Raw genomic sequence first — 22,394 nt, forward strand, 5'->3', positions numbered from 1 at the left:
ATCATCCCTCCAATGTTTTGTGAAGACTTGGGCTCAGTGAGAGGAAATCCCCTGCTATTAATGTACAATATTAGAGGCTGAAGAGGCATTTTTTTTTTTTTTTTTTAACAATAAATGACAAAATAAGGTGTGTAAACTTTGCTCTGCTGTTCCTAGAGATCACCTTCATCACCTGCTGAAACATCAGTTATCTGCTTTCCTGTAGCTCCACATGTGCACTCCCATGTCCTGTATTTAGTCATTAAATCATTCAGCCTTTCAGAAGCACTAATTCCCTCTTTTCCCTTTAAACAACTCCATCCTCATACAACTTGCCTTATTTTAATTCTTCTTGCTATTATGTAAACTATGGATTGACTCCAGTAATGCCTGTGTCTGCCTAAAAGAGGCAGTAAACCAGGTTATGGTGGGTTTACCCTCCACTATATCCCTGCATACAATGCTTCAAAGGGAAATTAGTCTGCTGTAAAACACAGGGAGAAGTTGATTCTGCAAGCAAAATCTTATTTTAGCTTTTTTCTTCTCCAAATTTCTTTCACTCTTGAACATACAGAGAGCAATCAACCTTCATTTCCACTCAAACCCATGGAACCACATTTGTACATGGAAGAACCGAAACGCAAAGTAAAATTTCCTAGCTGCAGTGGCTCCTTTTGGTTGCTGTGGGACTAGGAGGGACGGGGGGTTTAGTCAAGTACCTACTGTCACGAATGGAAAGAGGGAGGGAAAGAGGAAGAGAAGGGGGGAAGGGGACAGATCTATTCAGGAAGAGGGAGGAAGGAATGAAAAGAAAGGAGACAAAGAAAAGGGCTGTTTGATAGACAGACGTTGTGAAAAATAACGTTATGGTAAAAAGGCCATGAGAACAGAGGGAAAATCAGATGACAGCTCTGAGAGAAAAAAAGAAGTAAAAACAAAACTGGTTTCGTGGCAAGAGAAATCATTCAAAAAAAAAAAAAAAAAAACACATAAGAAAAAAAATTAAATTTCACTTAAAATGAAATTTTAGCTTCTAGTAAATTTAAACATTTTGGTTATTGCACAAACCTTTGGTGAGATACTACAAGTTTTTTTTTTCTTTTTTTTTAGGGAAGTTGGTGAAAGTTTGTCTCCATCTAGATGGATTCAGTATGAATCACACGTAGGGATGGAGTGGAGGGCAAACCCATGCAAACTCACTTCACCCACCATTTTAGGTTGACTAAAAAAGCAGCACACATGACAACGAGCTCTCCAAGCAGCAGCATGTACTCTCCTTTTTATTTTCCACTGCATCACACATCAAAGGGACAGACTTCCACTTATTCCCCTGTACCAGCAGAACAATCTTTTATTTTAATTGGAAAAGTTTTCTCAACAAGTCACTCCAATTCCAAAATGTATGATAAAACTGCAAATCATGACAAACCCCAAACAGAAGAAATACTTTATCACAAGTATTGTTTTGAAAGTAGGAATTGGATGTCACCTCGGTTTAGGTGATATGGTCCCATCATTTCTGTTGAACCTGTTGAGCCGACTCAACAAGACTGAGCGCTCTTGCCAGCTTTTGCTTCCTCTTTAAAATTTCAGAATTCATGTTTCAGATCATGACTTCATTGTTACAGTACATGCGATCATTCTCAATAGGAAATTCAGCGTTTTCAGTGATGACGCAAAAAGGTCAGAAGGTGCACACTGATGTGGTGTACAAGGCTTTCACAAATGTCTCTCGAAGCAATTACCTATTTTTGTGTTTTCCCACCTTAAATATATTAACATGTCAAACTCAACAGTTGTTTGATCCCTCAGCTGAATCCACCATGTGGTGTCTTCTAGACTGTGTTCAAAAAGACTGGAATTCTAGGATTAACAGAAATGCCACGTTTTCATGCTCTCAGATATTTGGACTGATGTCTTGTTTCTGTGTGGTCCTCAGTGAGACAGCAGTCATCTCTTATTAAAAGTGCTCTATGTGTCAGGCTCAATAAAACACGACCAAATCAAACAACGTTCTTGTAATTATCCCAAACAAATGAAACCTCTACACTGCAGTTTGCACTGGGTGTCACAGCTGGATTTGGTGGGAAAGCTGCTGGATGGTGGAGTAACTACAGAACTACAGGGGCGACAGGTGTCAGGTGTTATCTTGAAGTGAATGACTTCACCACTGGTGTGAGATCAAGCCGACCAATCATCTCCACCACGGTCTTGTAGCAGGTAGCACTATTCATTTGACAACATTACACTGATGTTTAAAAATGCTACGCCAAAACTTATTTGGTAATGTTCTGCTACTTGTAATCCAACACAAATGTCCAAAAAGAAAGTTCTCAGGGTTTTTGCAAATAATTTTCAGTTAGTGGAACTTGTGAAGGTTGTATACCTCAACAATATGTGGAAAAAAAAAACATTATTTCAGCATCTCCAATGATAACAAAGCCACACAGCAATGTTTCTGACATATAACCTGAGAGTTGCTATCCGATAACGGTCCCCCCCACTGCTAAACAGAGTTCAAATCTCTACTTTTCCTACAATGTGCATGGCTATTTCATGGTTTAACAATAAAAATGATCTCAACTGATTTATCTATTTTTGTCAGGTTGCAAGTGACTATAAAATGTCCAACAGTCTACATCATCAAGTTAAGAGAAAAAAAAACTAACTAACCGTCCAAAACTAACTGACCTGAACCAACTGTTCATTGATTTCTGAGGCATTTCCAAACTCTGTGCCCAGGTGATTTTACTGAAAAACACAATTACAGGCTCCTGGTGTAGGGGAATTAATGGAAAGAATCAAAAACCTTTTCCAAATATTCAAATGGGCTAGTATGGACAAAGCCTCCCTGTGGATGGAGAGTAGATCAAGTGGAATGCTAAGACAGTTACCCTTTCCTGAGCTAATGCACCGCTTCAAAACTACACTAAATGTCACTCTTAAAGCCAATATTCCTGCAAGAACTGAACTCATAGTGAAACCAAGGTGAGATGTCAAAAAAAGAAAAGAACAAAAAACAACAAAAAACAAACAAAAGAAAATCATATGTGCTTTGCATTTTAAGTTCAGGCGTTTGCTGTTGACTCAACAGAGCGTTGAGCTGGGCAGTCTTTTTTCCCCCCGGGTCTGTTTATGTGTTTCATTTATACAATTGTCCTTTAAAGATTTGAGGAGACCTTTTGCTGACTTACTTCTGCCCAACAGCAGGTTTGGGTAGAAAAATGTAGCCTACTGAGATTTGCCCTACCACTGAACTGTAGCCACCTTCTTTTAATTACTCGCTCTTTTTCTTCTTCTTCTGTTGTGGGGAGCTGTTCCAGTAGTAGAGGACCTGCAGGGCGATGATGCCATTACAGGAAGAGGATATGACGTATGTGAGCGCCATCAGGGAGTCTCCAGTTTCCTGTAGAGGATAGGAATAAAGCTCAAAACTATACCGACAGCCAACACAGAAATAACAGGAAAGTTACATTTCAAGGTTTCAGGTTTCAGGTTTCCAGGCGTTTCCTCCTAGAACTGAAACCGTCTTGAGTCTGGCTCACCCTGAAACGATGCTGCAGTACTTGGTATTATGGATTTATGAAGATTTATGCTAGAATTCTTTAGATCAAAGCTGCCAGTAGCTGATATGTTGCTTAACTGGACCTTTTACATTGATCGGTTCCTTTAGGAAACAAAATATCCATGTTTTCAGTGTTTTCCCCATAAATTTTCTACTTTTTGTTGCTCTGCAAAGGTTTTCACCATGGGACACTCAAAAGAGGACAAGGGGCAGAAGGAAAAGAAAGGAAAGGAAGGAAAAGACAAAGAAAAGGATGAAGAAAAAGATGAAGAAGAGGAGGAAGAAGTTCAAGTGAAATAAAGATGGAGAACGTCAAAGAAGGGAAAAGATGGATTAAGTGAAAGAGGAAAGATGGAGAAAGTGAAGGATGGGAAAGATGGAGAAAGGGGAAAAATGATAGAGAAAGTGAAAGAAGTAGAAAGAGAAAGGGAAAGAAGAACGATTGAGAAAGGGAAAGAAGAATGATGGAGAAAGTGAAAGAAGAAAGATGGAGAAAGGGAAAGAAGAAGAAAGATGGAGAAAGTGAAAGAAGAAAGGTGGAGAAAGTGAAAAAAGAAAGATGGAGAAAGTGAAAAAAGAAAGATGGAGAAAGTAAAAGAAGACAGATGGAGAAAGTGAAAGAAGAAGAAAGAGAAAAGGAAAGAAGAACAATTGAGAAAGGGAAAGAAGAAAGATGGAGAAAAGTAAGAGAAGATAGATGAGAAAGAGAAACAAAAAAGATGGAGTAGTGAAAGAAGAAAGATGTAGAAAGTGAAAGAAGAAAGATGGAGAAAGTGAAAGAAGAGGAAAGATGGAGAAATGGAAAGAAAAAATATGGAGAAAGTGAAAAAAGAAAGAAGGAGAAAGTAAAAGAAGAAGAAAGATGGAGAAAGTGAAAGAGGAAAGATGGAGAAAGTGAAAAAGAAAAATGGACAAAGTGAAAAAAGAAAGATGGAGAAAGTAAAAAAAGAAAGATGGAGAAAGTAAAAGAAGAAAGATGGAGAAAGTGTAAGAAGAAAGATGGAGAAAGTAAAAGAAGAAAGATGGAGAAAGTGAAAAAAGAAAGATGGAGAAAGTGAAAAAAGAAAGATGGAGAAAGTAAAAGAAGACAGATGGAGAAAGTGAAAGAAGAACAACTGAGAAAGGGAAAGAAGAAAGATGGAGAAAAGTAAGAGAAGATAGATGAGAAAGAGAAACAAAAAAAGATGGAGTAGTGAAAGAAGAAAGATGGAGAAAGTGAAAGAAGAAGAAAGAGAAAGGGAAAGAAGAATGATTGAGAAAGAGAAAGAAGAAAGATGGAGAAAGTGAAAGAAGAGGAAAGATGGAGAAAGGGAAAAAAAAAGATGGAGAAAATGAAAAAGAAAGAAGGAGAAAGGGAAAGAAAAAAGATGGAGAAAGTGAAAAAGAAAGAAGGAGAAAGGGAAAGAAAAAAGATGGAGAAAGGTAAAGAAGAAAAATGGAGAACGTGAAAGAAGGAGGTAGGAGAAGGAGGAAGAAAGCAGAAGAAATGTCATGTGTATTTGTGTGGAATCTGATTAAAATGTTCTGTTAGAGAGAGGTTCAGGTTAAGGGCTTCCATAGAGCTCACACAGACAGAGTCACACGTACCTGTATTGAGGTAAAGATGCGAGCGAGGGATCCTGCAAACAGCAGGAAGACAGAAATGGCAGAGAGCTGCCCGGTGTGTCCGTTACGGAAGTTGGTGGCTGCCTGGATCAGCTGAAACGAGCAGACAACAGACAGTGTGTCACTGCTGTTGATATGACCTGTTGATTCATGATTCATTTCCATAATTGCCCTGTTCTTACTTTGCTGTATCTCATTACTGCTATGTGCTGCTGCAATGACCCAACATGAGTGGATCTGGCTGCTCATTAATTAATTTCATTCTGTGTGGCAGGGAGAGGAGGTGTTAGTTTAAACAACTTACCCTGCCGATGATGATGGCTGGCATATTTGAGGCCTGCATGGTGGTAACCACCGAAATGGGAGTGAGTGGAGATAACAGCAAGGCCAGCAGGCCAAAATACACAACCAGGAACAGCAGACCTGGGAGAGGCGACACAAAAGGCCAAAGTTCATCCAACAACATTCTCACAGCTACAGTCTGTCAGCTTTGGCGCATTATCAGGGTTGGCATGGTTACATTTCACACAGAAAATTCCACGCAAACCACACTGTGTCAATCAAACCACAACAGCCATCGATTCCTTTCTTGGTCAGACATTTGGTACAGGGGAGGACGTTCTTCAAGATAAACCAACATGGGGCATCAGCATCATGAACATGTTTGCCTGTCTGAACTGTATCTGCTGAGTCTTTGTCTGGGTGGAGAGAGGGTTGGGGGTTGGTGGTTGAAACTCCAATGCATGGGTAGCTTTTGTTCTAAAACAGAGCATGGGCCGAACAGTGAGATCTGAAAGCCAGAGGTCTCAGCTCCTGGCTCAGTAATCACTGAGTCACTGGTATTGATCAGCAACCCTATTGATTACTACAGATATATTATGGTAATTTTGAGAGGTTGGATAAGACCGCTGACTGTCTCTAAACAAAGCTCAAGGGTTACCTCTTGAAAAAATATCTTCCTCTTAAAGAGGTAAATAATAGGACTGCTCAGTGCTAACTAACCCAACCAAGAGGAAACCACTACAGAGTTTGAACTAACTGAAGTGAACCAGCTCGATTTGACAGCTCCCTCAGGGTTTATTCCAACTGAAGAGGAAACCACCCTGAAATACCTGTTACTCAGTGCTCCAAAGTAAGCACCAACAGCATAACTGCTGTTCTCTATATATCTATATATACATATATAGATATATAGATATTGAAGTCTTGTCTGGGTTAGGTTATGTAGCACAGTTTAAACATGAACAAAGCAGATTATGGCAGCCTAAAAAAACACAAGTCCACCTATCCATTTTTGACTCAATTAACCATGTTTTTTCTTGTGATTTTCCTATTGGATTTGGAAAATAGATCCTGCAGGGTGCGTCTGCAGGGAACTTCGGCACAGTAACCTTGCACCAGGAAGAAACAAAAGTGGTACATAAACTGAAGTAATTAAAAGTGTTATTTTGGGGACACAGATGAACTAATGAGGATATTTCACTACCATGTGGACTCATAACACCCAGGTCAGGTAACTATACAACCCAGCACTCTACCTACAGTCCATTTTAACACAATAACCAAAATCCCACTGTGTGTGAATGCAGGCCTACCTCGGCCAGTTCTCCCGCCGTAATGCTGGATGAGGAAGCCGATGGTCACCGTCTGCAACATGAGGAACAAAGCCTCACCCCACGAACTGAGGAAGGACACACATCGCTATTAAACCTTTTGATGGAATAATAATAGTGCATCACGTTTGGGGGCAGTCTTTGTCTAGATTAAGTCATAGTGCACTTAGCTCACACATGTGTAGCTGGTTGATTTCTGTACAGTTTCTTCACTGACTTCATGCTTTGTGCTTTTATACAATAATGGAAGGCTGAAACAACTGGAATCGGTTCCATTAGGTCCATGAGTGACATGCCTATTGTACACCTATTAAAATGGAGGTGAATATCTTGCATTTAGTTTGGGTTTTACCTTTCTTGCTAGGAGGTCTCACTCCAGGCCTCTTAAATACATCCAAATGAGATTTTAGGAATAACTGTTTCTCATATTTAGTAAAGACAACCCTCCATCGATCCAACATCATATCTGACAAACCAGAAGATGAATCATCAGTAGCTTCCTCTCAGTGTACATTCTTAACTGACTAGGATAGTAAAACAATTTGGAAAAAGTCAAACTAGATTCTTCTATTGTTGCAATTTTAAATGTTCATAAATTTCAAAACACCATACTCAGCATAGACATAGGAGCGATAATCTGAAATGAAAGTATTTGAACACATTTTGCAGCCCCATGTTTCAAATTAAAAGCCCTCAAGCATACACAGTACAGCCATATACTAGCTTTTTATTTTTATTTTGGGCGTAATGTTTTTGTGAGTGATTAATGTTCCAGTTGTTCATCCTGAAAGGGGAGAGAGAGCAGACGACCATTCCTTTGAGTTCGGAGGAGCAGACCGCTCCACTGAGTCATGTAATTACAACTTCATGACATTTCATAAAATTCTGAAGCAGCAACGGTAATCATTTTGCAGCGACTGGCCGCTGCTGCAAAACGTCCATACTGGGAACACTGCCCTGTGTCTGAGTGAGGTGTAAGCTGTGTCCCACCTGAAGGGGAAGTTGTTGGATATACTGTAGGCCATGGTTCCTGTAATGGCCAGCAGCTCCAGCAGCACAGAGTTGAAGCTCAGTCCCTCAGCGCTCTTAGCTCCCATCAGCTTCAAGATCTGCGGTAGCTTCACTGCATAAAAAAGTACATTTGGAGGTAAACCTGGACATATAAATTATATCTTTGCTCTTGAATGTTGCATATTAAGATTTGTCGTAAATTTGAGGTACTTTCCAGGACTTTTATTGATTTAACTTTCTGTCACATTATAAATGCTGAAACTTTCATCTGATCCTGTTAATAGCAACAACACAGTGGTGTCATTTTTCTGTTTTACTGGAGCACACAAATAGAAATGTGATTCATGCAATGCATAGTGTTGTTTTTCACTATTAAAAAGACAAAAAGGAAACTAAATGACAAATTGAATGAACTGAGTAAATTTACTTTCCGTTTCAATGGCCCACAGTAGCAAACTCATTTTATAGCTTTTTGTTTTACTATTGAACTGAAAAATGATTGAGCAGAAGGCACACACATTATGAGGATGCATTTGGGCACAGCATTTAAAACAAGAACAAACTCAACAAGCAAGAACCATCATCACAGAGATGTAATGACAGGTTGTGTCAGTGTTGAGGTAGGAGGTTTTCAAACTAGACATTCAGTCCACAAGTAAAGTGTAGGTGAGGAGTTTTACCCATCACAGATCCCAGGATGATGCCGATCCCCAGGCCTTTGCTCAGCACAATCTTCAGACATGGCACTGCAGTCAAGTAAGCAACAACTGATTAAGTACATGTGATGGATTACAGGTTATGCAAAGTTGTAATATTTTTATCTGATGGCTGCTATTTGGTGCTGACATTCAATATCTCATCATTTCAGTGGAAGTGACTTTTATTCTAGTCAGGGGGCAAAGGCCATTAACATTATATTGTGATCATAAGGAAACAAAACTGTCCCTTGAGATCCCACTACTTATTAAAATGGCATTAGAAACTCTATGAGATATATAATTTGCTAAAAACAATATTAAAGTGTTAAATTCATAAATAAAATGAGCAAAGAATCTGTTTTTTCCTGACTTTCTTTTTGTAGCTGTGGTGAGGGTGGAACCTCCATCATATCACATATTTATTACAGGGTCAATGTCTTCCCAAATGATAACAAGGCTTAGAAAACTGTCCTGTTTCCATTGGATCCGCTGCCTCTCCAACAGCCAATCAAATAGTGCCCTGTGTCTAGCTCCGCCCTCCCCGGCTGTCACAACAACATTCATTCATCCAGTGCAGTCTGTGGTTTATATGAGTACACCTTCACTTAATGGACCTCTTACATCCTTTAATGTGTGTGTGTGTGTGTGTGTGTGTGTGTGTGTGTGTGTGTGTGTGTGTGTGTGTGTGTGTGTGTGTGTGTGTGTGTGTGTGTGTGTGTGTTTCGACTGCTGCAGAGCTAACTCTTTAGCCTCGCTGTCCCAACTGTAGATAAAGCGGAAGCTACCGTTAGGCTAATTAATCTGTTAGCCAACAGCGGTGATAACTACATTTCCCAACAGTCAAATAGTTTACCCATTGGTACGCTACTTTAGCCCAGTCTGCTTTACAGCTCAGTTACGTGCGGTAGGAATGCAAAACACACCAGTTCTAAGAGTTGATATTTTACTGAAACAAGCGGCGCTGGCTGTAACAAATGTATGTTGTGTTTGTCTGGTAAAAAGCTGTCAAGCCAAGCTCTTCCTGCCAGTTTTGTATTAACATAAAACCGCATATTTCTGCATGGAGTTTGGTCTGTTCACATGACAGGCTTGATTAAAAGCTCCCTGTCATTCCTCGGTAGACTTACAGACCAACATAGAGTCTACTGTGGCTAGTCTACATTAATCAGATTATTTGTAATCCACACATTAGGAGCATATAAGAGCTCTATCATTAAAGTCGCTAGCGAGCTGACTCTGGGCGGAACAACACCACAACCCGCTCAACAAAACGGACCACTCACCATCTAGAAAGTTGAAGTTAAGGAAAAACTCGTCGTAACATGATTCTGGCATGATATAATCCAGCAGGACACCTTTAAGCGGGTCCATAAAGGAAGACCCTTTTTCCAAAACTGTTTTAGCCGCCATAGTGGAGCTGGGCTGTGACGTTGATGTTCAGTGTGTCACGGACTACACATCCCACCGACCCGTGAGTGTTAACACAAAGGTTCCGGACCTCCACTGAGAGTCACGTTGTAATCTCCAAGGTTATTATAGTTTACTAAAACTAATCTAAAAACTAAAACTAGATGTGAAAAAAAAAAAAAAAAAAAAAAAAAAAAAAAACATTTTAGTTGGCTGAAATAAAAATTAAAACTGCGTTTAAAAAACAAAACAAACAAACAAACAAACAAACAAAAAAACTAACTGAAACAATATTGTGTTCTTCCAAAACTGAAGTGCCCTTCAGCAAGACACCAAACCCCTGACTACAAGTGGTTGTATTGGTCAGCTCATCTTGTCCATGTCTGGAAGTGTATGCATGTTCAGCAGGGTGTTGCTGTGTCCAGTTTCTCTGGATAAAAAATAGAAGAAGGGCAAAATGATGAAATAAAAATCCTCCTCACCGTGTTTGAAAGATGTTATTTTATTGCAGGTGAAAAACATGACCTAAAGTGTCAAGTGCTACATTGCAAAAACAGAACAATACAATACTGCAGGAAGTAAACTGATACCCAAAATGAGTGAGGATGAAAGATTTACATTGATGGAGTGAATGGGGTGATTCATATTCAACATGTTGCATGTATACAGAGTCTACCTTCATATGAGGACTTTACAAAGACATGAAATACAAATCAAAGAGTGTGTGATGCATCGCCTCAACTCTCCCAGCCAATCTGTCAAGTCTATACACAAACTTACAGGCAAGTGATTCAACACCATTTGGAATAAACCCAAATCAGTGGCATTTTCTTTTTGCACATGACCCAATTTAGTATATTTTATTGTAATTTTTTATAACATTGCTGATTTCATGATTTTTTTTGTACACAGTAGTTTGAACTCAGGAGCTCGTTGACCCAAACTCCTCCTCATGATAGGATGTAGCTGATTTTTATTCACACGGTGGCCATTTTCCACTGAGGTCACGCTCAGTGTGGGAAGTTCAAACGCTGTAATCATGGTGTACTGCTGTGCTCATGCTGTGTTTCAGGCTGCATCGATTATAAATGTAGGGAATCTGACAAAACATTATCATTTCAATGCTTCCTCAATGATCAGCAACTGAGAAAATAATGCATACTGAAAATCAGACGGACATCGGATCATGTTTCAAGGTAAAACAACATGTTTGATCATCCATGAGCTGTCATTAGACAACAGATAACATTAGCATTCACAGCAGTGCAACGTGATTGGAGACTTTAAGCTTCCCACCCTAAGCATAACATTAGAGGAAAATGGCCAACGTGTGAATATGGTCCAATAAACTCCAGGATTCATACATTCAGACAAGAGGAGCAGAGACGGACACCTCTGCAGGTATGATTTTCAGGACAGTGTCTCCGTCCATACAGCCAAACACTGGGAGCAGGCTGTGTCGGAACGTGTGAGAGAAAGTGTAAATGTGAGCTCTGCTGTCGACGTTGTAAAAGGACACCTGCCCCTCGTCAAAGTCGACGTACACCCCGACCAGGCGAGGCGCAGCCACCCCCGGCAGCTCGGTGGGGTCCTCGGTACAGGCCCACAGTCTGGAGTCCTGCCACAGGATCCAGTATCCTGTACTGGGTGACATGGGGACCTTTTGCTTCCTGCGAGCAGATACTGAGGTGACACCCAGCCTCCACCTGCCACTGTGGGACACGTCCACCTCCCAGTAGTGTCTCCCCGCAGTGATGACCCTGTCCCCCAGGACACAGGACCACCCGGTGAAGCGCTGGCTGCTGTCGGCGGAGTGCTGGAGCCGGGCCGCCTCCTGCACCTGCAGCCGGTCTGCAGAAACCACCAGCCAGGGGTGACTGCTGCTGGGATCCAGCTGCACAGAGACTGGGATCCACACACATGATTTAATATCACCAGCGGCAGGAGTGATAGTTGTAACATGACAAACTGATGCTGAATGAAGCAGGGATGTGGGGATGGAAAATGAAAATATGCACACATATTCCGCTTTCCTTTTTTGTTTTCTTTTTTTTTTTTGATCAAATTTTCATGTTAATTTCATGGTTAGTTTCCTTGTAATTAAAATTTAAATGTACTGTATATTCAGAATAATAATTTTATGTAATTTACATTATACTTATACATTAACAACAATAATATTTCATAAGAGGGAAAAAATCAACTGTAAATAATAATGTGGAATGATGAATATTATATATAATACTATAAATGGAGATCTGGGGAAAAAAATTAAAAATTACCTGAGGCACTTTGAATCCACTGCCACACTGAAAAGCAAAAAATATATCTCATCAGTTATCATAAGATATTTCATATTTTTTTTCTTTGTCTTGTTATATTCCACACTCAAACACATGTTTTCATACTTTCCATTTAGATGCTCTTGACAGTTGATGTTATATTTATGTTGTTTTTTTTTTCTTTTCTGAGCTGTATTCTGTTATCTACTCATGCAATGACTCTAATTTCCCCCTAACTTTCCTCTGACTCTAATTTTAAAACTGTTAACAAGGTAGTATATGGACATTTTCAAACCATTTTAAGAGATGTTTCATTGCAGTTTGACAAATTACTACATCAACCATTAGTGCAACCATTAGTGCATTCAGTTGCTTCACTTCTGAATGCTACAGTGATGGGATTTCTTTTTCAGATTTGCCCTCCGAATCCTTTTCTGGTGCTTTTTGCTTCAAATTGGATGCCTCATAACATCAGGATCACATTCACACACACCAATAGGTGGTTGATGCCTGAGGCAGAAACAAACACAACAGACTTTTTTTTTTTCCCTGCAGAGTCTTTCCAATGACTCTGCAGGAGCAGCAGCAGGGTCCTGGTTCTGTTAGTGATGCCACTGGAGAAAAAGCTAATGATTACTGTGTCTGCTCTCCATATGACAGCTCAGACTGCTGGTATACAGGAACCCAGATCGCCTTGAAGCCTGACCTCTGTCCCTTTGATTTTATGATATTATTTAATTATCTAATCACTGCTAAAGCACAAGTCTGCATCTTAGATTTGATACAAACGTTGGATAAATCCAACATATGCTTGACCTAAAGTGTGGCAAACATGAGCATTTCATTAGAAAGAAATTAAACTTCTTAAACTGCAGTGTGAAGCGATGAAAAAGGCTGAGGCATAGAGAGTGCAAACCTCGTCCTGCCCAACTGTCTCTGATTACTATCACGTAATTGAATTCCAGATATCTGATCGATGTGTTTCAGTGATTTTGAGAAGCAGAAGCAGCAGCCGAGCCACCTGAATTAGGGATGTATCTGGGGCTTCTAGTTCCAGTCTTCCAGGCCTTCTGTTTGGTTGGCAGCCACATCTTGCAGATATCCTCCTGCAGGACACAGTAATAAAACATTACTGCCCACTTGTTCTCTATTGTCTGCTATAAAAGCACCATCGCACGTCTGAGTACAGCAAAACAAGTTGTGCAATCCTCTCCTTTGCACATTTTATTGATTTTAATTGTTCAAGAAGGTTTTTGTGAGTTATTTTTTCATTTCAAGGGAGTGATGTGTGTCAGAGTTTCCCTGCTAATGAACAGCTTAGGGATGAGGTCACCCTGCCTTAAAGGACCACTGATTTTATATGTTTAGCGTAATATGTACAAAATGTATAAATTTCACATTTCTGCTAATCTTTTCCCAAAGCAAGCTGTCATGTTTTAGAACTCCGATATCATTTTGCCAACATTTTATCCAGCCATTGATTTCCATTTATTCCACTGCAGCGACTTCAAACTTTCTTCACACCAGTATTCCATCATCATAATAAAGTCCTCTACATTAGTTTTTCCTAAAAGCAGCAGCACAGTTGTGTTTTGATGACTTGAAATTGGGTGAAGTGAAGTGGTTTCTCCATCGCCAGGCAAATGTTTGCTTTCCACAGCCAATTATCATTTCTGTGGTTTATGACTTGCGATGGTTTTGGTAGTCTCGGGCAGAATGTTATAAGGTGGTTGTTTCACCCCAAAATTCATTTTTGAAAATATCTGAAAATTTTGACTATATTTTGTGGCATCTTTAGTATCTTAGTATGTGATTTGTTAAACGCCTTGTTGAAATGTAAAATGTGGGAAGATGGTAGACACATTCAAAATCACTCATATGGTCCTTTAACTCTAAAGATCTCATCAGTGTGGGTTGGATTTAAGAGTTGTCGAATATAGTGATACTATCTCATGATGCTTCAGAGACTTTTCCATCCTGACCAGAAGAAAATTCTGGGGGAAAACTGAATATACTTGGATGTTTTTGCCATCATGGTGGTCGAGTTGAACGTAAGAATATTACAAAATATTAGCTGTCTGCAGCCTCAATCCAAAAGTATTGCTGTTTTGGAAAACCCATTTCTGACCCATCAAACGCTTGATTATCCTATCTAAATGTATCAGCTAAATGTTTCAACATTTTGGTGCACCCACAAACACACACCTCCGTGTCCTGGGACAGCAGCGACCAGGCCACAAACTCCAGCAGGGGGAGAATGGCCGTCAGCCTGGACTCCTTCACTCCTCTGGGACACAGCAGCTCCCTCAGCTCCTCGTCCGACAGACCATTAGCCTGGTCAGCACACACACACACACTTAGCTTGAAATAAAGAGAATTTGAGTTCTTTATCCTGATGCTTCCTAGTTCTCATTCACTTTCTCTCCGTCTTTTCCACACACACACACACACACACACACACACCTCTTTGACATTCCTCAGCTCAACTGCCCACTGTAGAAGTCTCTCATTCTGTTTTTCCAGACTTTTCTCTGTCCCTTCTGGATCCACCGCTCCTCCTGTCTTCTCCTCTGTTACTTTGGTTTCCTTTTTCACCTGGAAATAAGGTGTAAAATCAGACTGTTACAAAAACATCCTTGACTTCGCTAAGAATTAGCCCCTTTATGTTGTAGAATAATGACTGAAACACAGACAAACACAGGAAAAATGCTAAAATCTTTCTAATACTTCACATTTGCTATTATTTACTCAAAGATCCATTAAATGTTAATACAATGACCTATATTTTTCATGAGGGACACATTTGAAGAATTTTACCACATTTGCTGGCCCATTCAGTAATTTATATAAGGTGTTTTTGCTGAGTTGACCACTAGATGGCATACTACTCTGCACATTTTGTCAATAGTCACCTGTGACTTAGGGTTAGTCAGCCAGGTCTTTATTCCACAAACACTCTTAGGCTACAGTGACATGGAGACATTTTCTTTTTCTTTTTTTCTTTTTTCTTTCTTTCTTTCATTCTTTCTTTTTTTTTTTTTTTTTGAAAACTGAGGTATTCTTTTCTGTTTTGACCCTCCAACACCAAACATTCACAAGACCAATGCTCGTTTTCATCGACTGAGACCATGTCCACTTTCTGGGTTTGGTGTGTAAACTCCAACTTTCCCTAACCTTAACCAAGTGGTTTTTAGGCCCCAACCTAACCTTTCCTCACCTGGATATATGTTTTTGTTGGCTAAAGCTACTGAAATTTAGGAGGTGGTTTGGCCCTCTAAAGGTAAATTAATGCTTATGCTACTAGTTAAATTCATCTCCATATGCATGACAATAATGAACAATTGGTGTTGCAGGAACTCCTGTGGGACAGGGTTGCATCACAGCAGGACTCTGGCCCCACACACAGGCACCACTTTGCACTTTGATCATGCAGTTTCTTTCAACACCTAGAATTCATTAGTGACTTTTTTCTCAGCCTTGTGTTTATAACTTTTATCGTGAGTACTGGACGTTGTTAGGAGATTTCTAGGGCCAGCTGGCTAACTTGACCACAGGCTCTTTGACCAGTGAAAGTCAACATGCAACAACTGCCGCTGCTATGGCTGACCTTTATTTCTATGATGGCCGGCGCACATTTCCAAGAGCTAACTAGCCAGCTGACTAAACTCTCAAACAAACTGATGACTGAGTGAAATACGTGTTAATGACCGTGTTCATCTGCTCCAGCTTCTTGGCCCAGCGGACAATCAGTCTCCTGCTTCCCTCCAGGCTTCTTGGCTTTGTAGCGCCTCCTTCTGGTTCCTCCCTCTTACTGCCATACTTCATCTGTTGAATACCACACAGAGGATTATCTGATGGGAATTATTCCATGGTTTATCCGGGAATTATTCCATGTCAGCCTATTCTAAAATGATTGAAGTGAATGGGTGGTGGTTGTTGTATCCCTGAGATAAGACCTCCAGCAAGAATGCGAGGCTGTTATGGAGTAATTTCTGGAGGAAATATATTTAAAATCTCTTTTTCCTTTAACTAAACATGTTATTTGCTCCTGAGATATTGAACACCAGGATACTTTGCAGAGATTTTAGACCAAAAATCTTTTTTTTCCCTTTTTTTTTTTTTTTTTTTAATTGCAGCGTAACATGTGTGTTTTACCTGAAAGATTTCCTTCACCTCCACTTCCAGTTCCTTAATGAACTCAAAACACTCTGTCAGTGACTGCAAATCCTTCAAATGAGGCTGGAAAGAAAGAAAGAAAGAAAGAAAGAAAGAAAGAAAGAAAGAAAGAAAGAAAGAGAAATTTTTAAAATTATTTTTATTTTATTTTTATTATTTTATCTTTATTATACAATCAGACAGAATAGATTTGCAATCAAAAAATGTATTTGACTGCAAAACTATTGACAGTGCAATCAAAAAAATGTTATACTTCAAGTAAAATACGTTTTTGACTACAATGTGAATCAAAAACGTTTGTTTGTGAACCCAAAAGTTTTATATAAGCAGCTACAATACAGCAAGCAGCTGTTTACCTTGCTGGCAGAGTATTCCTCCAAAGATTTATAACTGCTTGACTGCTTCTGCAAATCCCTTTTCTGCAAGAGTCGAAACAGAAGACATTGAATTGACATTGAAATGTTCGAAATTGTGTCATTTCATGAACAGACTCATTATGTTTGTCCATTGCTACAAATTCACCTGGACATCATTGAGTGTTGGTTTATTCCATGGCTCTGAGCTGGACGGTGTGACTTTCTCCCAGGCTTTGTCCTGTGTAGAGGAGTAAAACATTCAATTAACACACCACACACACTGTAACACACAGCAAGAAATAAGATTTGGGACATGAAGCACAAAATGACCATAATGTCTCTGTAGGCGTTGCTACTAATTCACCTGGATTTCACTGAGTGTTGGTTTATTCCATGGCTCTGAGCTGGACGGTGTGACTTTCTCCCAGGCTTTGTCCTGTGTAGGAGGAGTAAAACATTTAATTAACACACCGCACACACTGTAAAAACACACAGCAAGAAATAAGATTTGGGACATGAAGCATAAAATGACCATAATGTATCTGAACGGGTTGATGTAGCTGTTGGTCAGCTTCAATAACTCAGTGGTTACTTTGCTGGGTACAAGCTTTGCACACTTCACAGCAAGGACTCACTAAGCTCACGTCAAAGAAGTCCAGTCGAGACTGGCAGTTAGATTGCTTTTCAGTGTCTCACACCGCCTCACTGCTAAAAGAACAGCGAATGGCAGACAGGCATGCATGTTCTGCACCTGCAGGAGATGAAGTAACTCTCCATGCCAGCAGGGGGCAGTAGCATTTCTATAAATAAGCCTCAGCATTGTGGATACATAAAAACAAACATGTAAACATGCTGTCCCCAAAGTTTCAGAGTGTTTCATTCGCTGAACAGACTATGAGATAAAAGAGTAAACACATGGCACATAGTGAAAGTCAGTAGAGCTAACAGTTCTGGTCCAGAAACTGTAACAAAGAGCACAACCAGAAGTGGGCGGGGCCACATGCCAACCAACTTGTCGGCAGGTACACACCGAGTCAGAGGACACCACACATGGCCCCTTTGGAGAAAACACCCTTTGTATCAGTATTTTGTGGTGTTATACTACTCTGTTGGGAAGTTATTTTACTTTTTGTCCTAGGCCACGCCCACTGACACGCCCACTTTTGACTGAACAGCCTGAAAAGTTAGTCAGGTCCTCTGTGGCCCGTGAAATATCTGCTCAGAGTTCTGTGATGTGAATCCATTTAGACATAAGGCATATTTGTGATTACGCCACGACCATTGCAGTACCCCTTTTTGGCCACGGAGCTGAGTAGCATGTGTCTGCAGTACTGGAGGCTGCAGGAACGCACTTCTAGACTGAAGACGATAGTGAGACATCTTGTGCATGACCAAGACCATGTCCTTTTTCAGCTTTGGTTCCTAACCCTAACCTTTCCCTAACCTTAACCAAGTGGTTTTGTTGCCTGTGCCTAACCACGTTGTTACCGAAGCTAAAGCCCGGGGTCCTAGGACTGCAGTCCTGAAACTGCAGCTTCTGATACTGCAGACACATAATATTTAACGGGTTTGAAAGGGGTTTGCTGCTTAGCTATGACCTATGACCAGCCTTCACACCAGATTTTGTGGAAATCTAAGAATCCATTTGAAAGTTATGCCACTGTGATGAACAATCGGTCCAACGGGCACACTCCAATTTATAGTCCCCGCCTCTGATTTCATTGCAGCCCACAGGCGGACCACTAGCCCAACGTTTTCACACTTCAGCGAATCAAATGATTTTGTTATATGAATCCAAAATATGTATGATGAGAAGTTGAACTGGTGCTGTCTTCATCAGTGATGGTCCGTTTGCTTGTGAAGGAAGGTTACCACAATTAGCTTTTTCTGGTAAGCTGGCTTGCTAGCTAGGTAGCACAATAACAATACTACACAAACTCTCAAGCCCCGACTGGAACAGCCAATCAAAAAGCTCTCTTTCACCAATGGTGTCCACTGCTGATTCAGCATGTTGAACTGGGTGGGAAGCTGCTGAGGACGGCTGATGGGGCAAACAGCCCACAGAAAACTGACTGCTGACTTAAAACATCCTCCTTTTAAGGTTTTTTATACTAGCAAGAACTATTCAGAGCCAAAAAAGTGTCAAAATTGTTGTCAACAAATTGTCCAATGTCAGAACCAGAATCAGAATCAGAAACACTTTATTGATCCCAGGGAGCAAATTGGGTCAGTTGCAGTTGCTCAAATTCTCAAGAGAGGAATTTTCTTATAAGCATAAGATAAATTATGAAAAATAGAAAAAGATGTGCTTTATATGTGCTTTATAAATTAAAAAAAAATAAATAAATAAATAAGTGTTCCTACTGTGTATAAATAAATGTATTAATCCTACAATAGTATTACAACAATAAATGCAGAAATAGAAATTGAGCATTTGAGTAATGATGTGTCTTGCATGTATTTGTGTATTTTGTGAGACTTTTGCTCATGTATTTTGATTCACGACTGTAGATTCATCTGTTTATGTGGAATTTTTAGCTCTTTTTACAATTTGTTTTGTGCTCATTGTGTTATACATTGCTAAATATTAAACCACATCTCGCTGCACAGAGGAAAGTGCAACCATAAAATCTGTCTTTCCAGCTCACAGTTCCCTGCAGCTGGGACATGCCAAAACAGGAAGTAAGTAAAGAAAAAAAAAGACCTGAAGCAGAGGTGTTAGAGTGGCAAAAAACCCCTTTCACAATAGTCACGTGGACACCAAGAATCTGTGATTAGACAACTTGCTAACAAGGAAATTCTAATTAACCGTCAGGACAAGGTAGAGAGAGTTAGTGTGATTGGGGTCAGGGCAGGACCTGTGTCTTGGTGAGCCTGGTGCGACGTGCCGTCTCTGAGGCTGATTTACTGGCTGCCATGCTGTGCCATCCAGCGCCACCTGAGACACAGATGGTGGAGACATCAACAACAAGCGGCAGGAACCTCTTGATTTCACTGTAGGAATCTCATCCATGGTTAGAGATCTATGATGGATCCTGGTACCAGACCCATTCTTGGCTTTTAAGTAACAAGCGAAACCTTAGAATCAGCTGACAAACTGACATCACTGTGGTGAAACCAGTGATCTCTCAGTCACAACACAGTCTAAATACACTCTTTGACTCAATATAAAGGTAATACATGAGTTGCAGTCTGGTATTTAGGTCAATTAGACTGCTGTCAATTTTTCTGCCATAATAAACAAAATCTGACACATTTTTTAAAAACTTATCTAAATCATAAATACAGAAATGTGAGATATACCAAAACCACCCAAATGTCAACTGTTAATTAGAATAATTTACTTACTGGCAGTGAAGTTTTCTGTGCTGCTTGAAGGAGCAGGGACCTCAGGTGTGTGGTGTGGTCTGCGCTGAACTTCGGACTTTGGTTGTCTTACCACATAGGCCTACGGGAAATATTTTTTATAACTCACAGCATGCCTGACAATGCCCTTCTCATGTCCAGGATAAACACTTACAGTTTATTGTATGGGTGTCACAGTGTCACAATGTTTAGTGCTGGGTCCAGGACAGGTCCAAGACGCCTGCCAATGGTCAAAGACTACCTGAGTTCATAGCACGCACTTGGGAATACTGGAATGCTTTATTAGAACACTTTACAGGAAAACATTATTGATCCCCGAGGGAACATTAGGTCAGCTGTTAGGTCAGAGTTAAATGAAAAGAAACAGTAATTAAATAAGAACTATAAAAAATATGTGCCTTAGAATTTTGAAAAAATAGTATGTGCATAATGTGCATTATGTCTAAAATGTGCATTTATACTTCAAAATATTACATAATAAATACGGAAATAAGAAATTGATTAATACTGGATATGTGAACTTTTTTGCTTAGAGTAAAGAGAAAATCAAAATATCAAAACATTAAAAGCAGTAATGTGTTTAGCACTACCAAATATCACAAATATAGAATCCCGTGGATCAGATCATTAGTGGTGTCAAATTATCGCGTTAATTGAGATTAATTAATTACAGTCATATTTAGCGCGTTATGTTTTTTAATCGAGTTAATCTAATTTCTAATCTCTAATTTTACTTTTTATAAAATCGGTTTGTAGGCGTTGGGCTTCCTGTGCTTAAATTGTTGGGGGTGGAAAACAATGGTCAGTCACACCCTGAAGTGGACATTGATTGGCTGTCATTGTGTTTGTGCCGGCCTGTCACTGGCCCGGTGGCCTGACCGTCTTTTTTTTTTTTTTTTTTTTTTAAACAGGTCGCCGGCCAGGCCAATCAGCTGTCGGTCCGGTCCGGCTGGCCTCACCAGTCTGATCTTTTTTTTTTTTTTTTAAGTCAGAGAGACAGGCCAGGCCAATCAGAGGCCAGCAACCTGTGAAGAGGTCAAGACATGATTGGTTTGTTTTGATTAACACCCGCCCCAACAGTCCGAGTCCGTTGTAAACAGGCAGCGCATGTTGAGGAGGGGGGTGTCGCGACTCGTGTGTGTGTCTGACTGTGGAGGAGAGGAGAGGAGGTGGAAGAAAAGGTTGCGTGATCGAAGTTAATACATTACCGTATTCATCCGAATATAAGACGATATTTTTTTCCATTGAAAATGCCCTGAAAAAACGCCCTCGTCTAATATTGGGGGTCTAAGCAAATACACATGTATTGTGCATATGTAAACCAGTAGGTAGGCTCGCCTGATGCCGCGATTACCGGCGAATGGCCGCATTGCGCAGTCATTGCAGCCGCATATGAACAAAAATTGATATGGCAGTAGGCTAGGCTATGTGTGCACCGCTCGCCTGTCAGATCCGGCAGACCAGACCCGGTGCCGCGGCCGGCTCGCCTGATGCCGACCGGTGGCTTTTTTATTCAAACAAGATTTTGTCCATATATATATATCTATATATAATATATATATATAATTTTTTTTTTTTTTTTTTTTTTTTTTTCCAAAAAAGGGTCTTGAAAAAGAGGGGTCGTCCCCCCGACCCGCATCGGACTGATCTGCTACAATAATGTAATCAATTTAAAGGGAAATACCTCAAGTTCAGGGCTTTTCTCAGCAATTTTAGGTGAGATTAAAAAAGAGATTAATTAGATCAATTAATTTCAGATCATAATTAATTAATCTCTCAATTTTTTTAATCTCTTGACACCACTACAGATCATATCGTCATATAATGGGTCGGCTGTCACAGTGATAATAAAATGTACACTAGATGGTGATGTAACACAATTCTACCACAGCAACATAATCACCTACACTTGTTATCAGCCTCTATTTTGTCTACAGCACTGCAGGTCGTAATTTTAAAGAGATTAACACATTTTAATATAAAAAAATTAAATACAAATAAATACAAATATAAATAAAAAATTTAAAATAGATAAAAGGAAGAAAAATAGGAATAAAATCAGCAGTACACACTGTGGCCACTGGAGTCGCTGCACTACTCACGTGCCAAGACAGAGTCAGACCTATGACGGCGTGCAATAAACACAACCAGAGCCCGTCTACGACGAGCCTTGCCACTCTCCATTAACCCCCGTTGTATCAAACTTGGTTGCAGTTCCACCGTAATCCCACTGGGGGTGATCGCGGGCGAGTGCAGAATGAATGGGGCTCTATGGAGCTAAACGGCTAAAGTTGTCTCTTACTCCTGTTTATGGTTGAAAAATCGCAAATACTGTT

The 22,394-nt window shown here is 40.1% G+C and overlaps 2 protein-coding genes across 2 annotated transcripts; both read right to left on the minus strand.

The window, feature by feature from the left end:
* Window positions 1-1,230: 1,230 nt before the first annotated feature.
* Window positions 1,231-9,934, minus strand: mpdu1b (mannose-P-dolichol utilization defect 1b). The gene is made up of 7 exons (XM_030076609.1): window positions 9,755-9,934; window positions 8,454-8,519; window positions 7,753-7,885; window positions 6,745-6,830; window positions 5,454-5,572; window positions 5,132-5,242; window positions 1,231-3,385 (listed from the first exon to the last, which is right to left on the minus strand). Exons 1-7 carry the CDS (start codon window positions 9,879-9,881, stop codon window positions 3,257-3,259), a joined length of 771 nt encoding a protein of 256 aa, XP_029932469.1. The 5' UTR covers window positions 9,882-9,934; the 3' UTR covers window positions 1,231-3,256.
* A 461-nt stretch (window positions 9,935-10,395) lies between these two features.
* LOC115376817 (E3 ubiquitin-protein ligase TRIM58-like) lies at window positions 10,396-22,171 on the minus strand. The gene is made up of 13 exons (XM_030076602.1): window positions 22,161-22,171; window positions 20,041-20,140; window positions 19,551-19,630; window positions 17,057-17,128; window positions 16,859-16,930; window positions 16,693-16,755; window positions 16,316-16,399; window positions 15,869-15,985; window positions 14,624-14,755; window positions 14,366-14,494; window positions 13,182-13,266; window positions 12,161-12,187; window positions 10,396-11,783 (listed from the first exon to the last, which is right to left on the minus strand). Exons 3-13 carry the CDS (start codon window positions 19,608-19,610, stop codon window positions 11,245-11,247), a joined length of 1,380 nt encoding a protein of 459 aa, XP_029932462.1. The 5' UTR covers window positions 19,611-19,630; window positions 20,041-20,140; window positions 22,161-22,171; the 3' UTR covers window positions 10,396-11,244.
* Window positions 22,172-22,394: the final 223 nt, after the last annotated feature.

The sequence above is a fragment of the Myripristis murdjan genome, chromosome 18 (genome assembly GCF_902150065.1).
Source record: "Myripristis murdjan chromosome 18, fMyrMur1.1, whole genome shotgun sequence".
NCBI lineage: Eukaryota > Metazoa > Chordata > Actinopteri > Holocentriformes > Holocentridae > Myripristis > Myripristis murdjan.

Excerpts from the sequence above, each read along its gene's own strand:
- mpdu1b (XM_030076609.1), bottom strand. The coding sequence starts at position 9,881 with ATGGCGGCTAAAACAGTTTTGGAAAAAGGGTCTTCCTTTATGGACCCG. Across the intron at positions 8,520-9,754 it reads TAACTTCAACTTTCTAGATG|TGCCATGTCTGAAGATTGTG; the intron begins GTGAGTGGTCCG and ends ACTTGACTGCAG. Across the intron at positions 3,386-5,131 it reads GCATCTTTACCTCAATACAG|GAAACTGGAGACTCCCTGAT; the intron begins GTACGTGTGACT and ends TATCCTCTACAG.
- LOC115376817 (XM_030076602.1), bottom strand. The coding sequence starts at position 19,610 with ATGGCAGCCAGTAAATCAGCCTCAGAGACGGCACGTCGCACCAGGCTC. Across the intron at positions 13,267-14,365 it reads TGCTGTCCCAGGACACGGAG|GAGGATATCTGCAAGATGTG; the intron begins GTGTGTGTTTGT and ends TGTGTCCTGCAG. Across the intron at positions 11,784-12,160 it reads GTGGATTCAAAGTGCCTCAG|TCTCTGTGCAGCTGGATCCC; the intron begins GTAATTTTTAAT and ends TGTGGATCCCAG.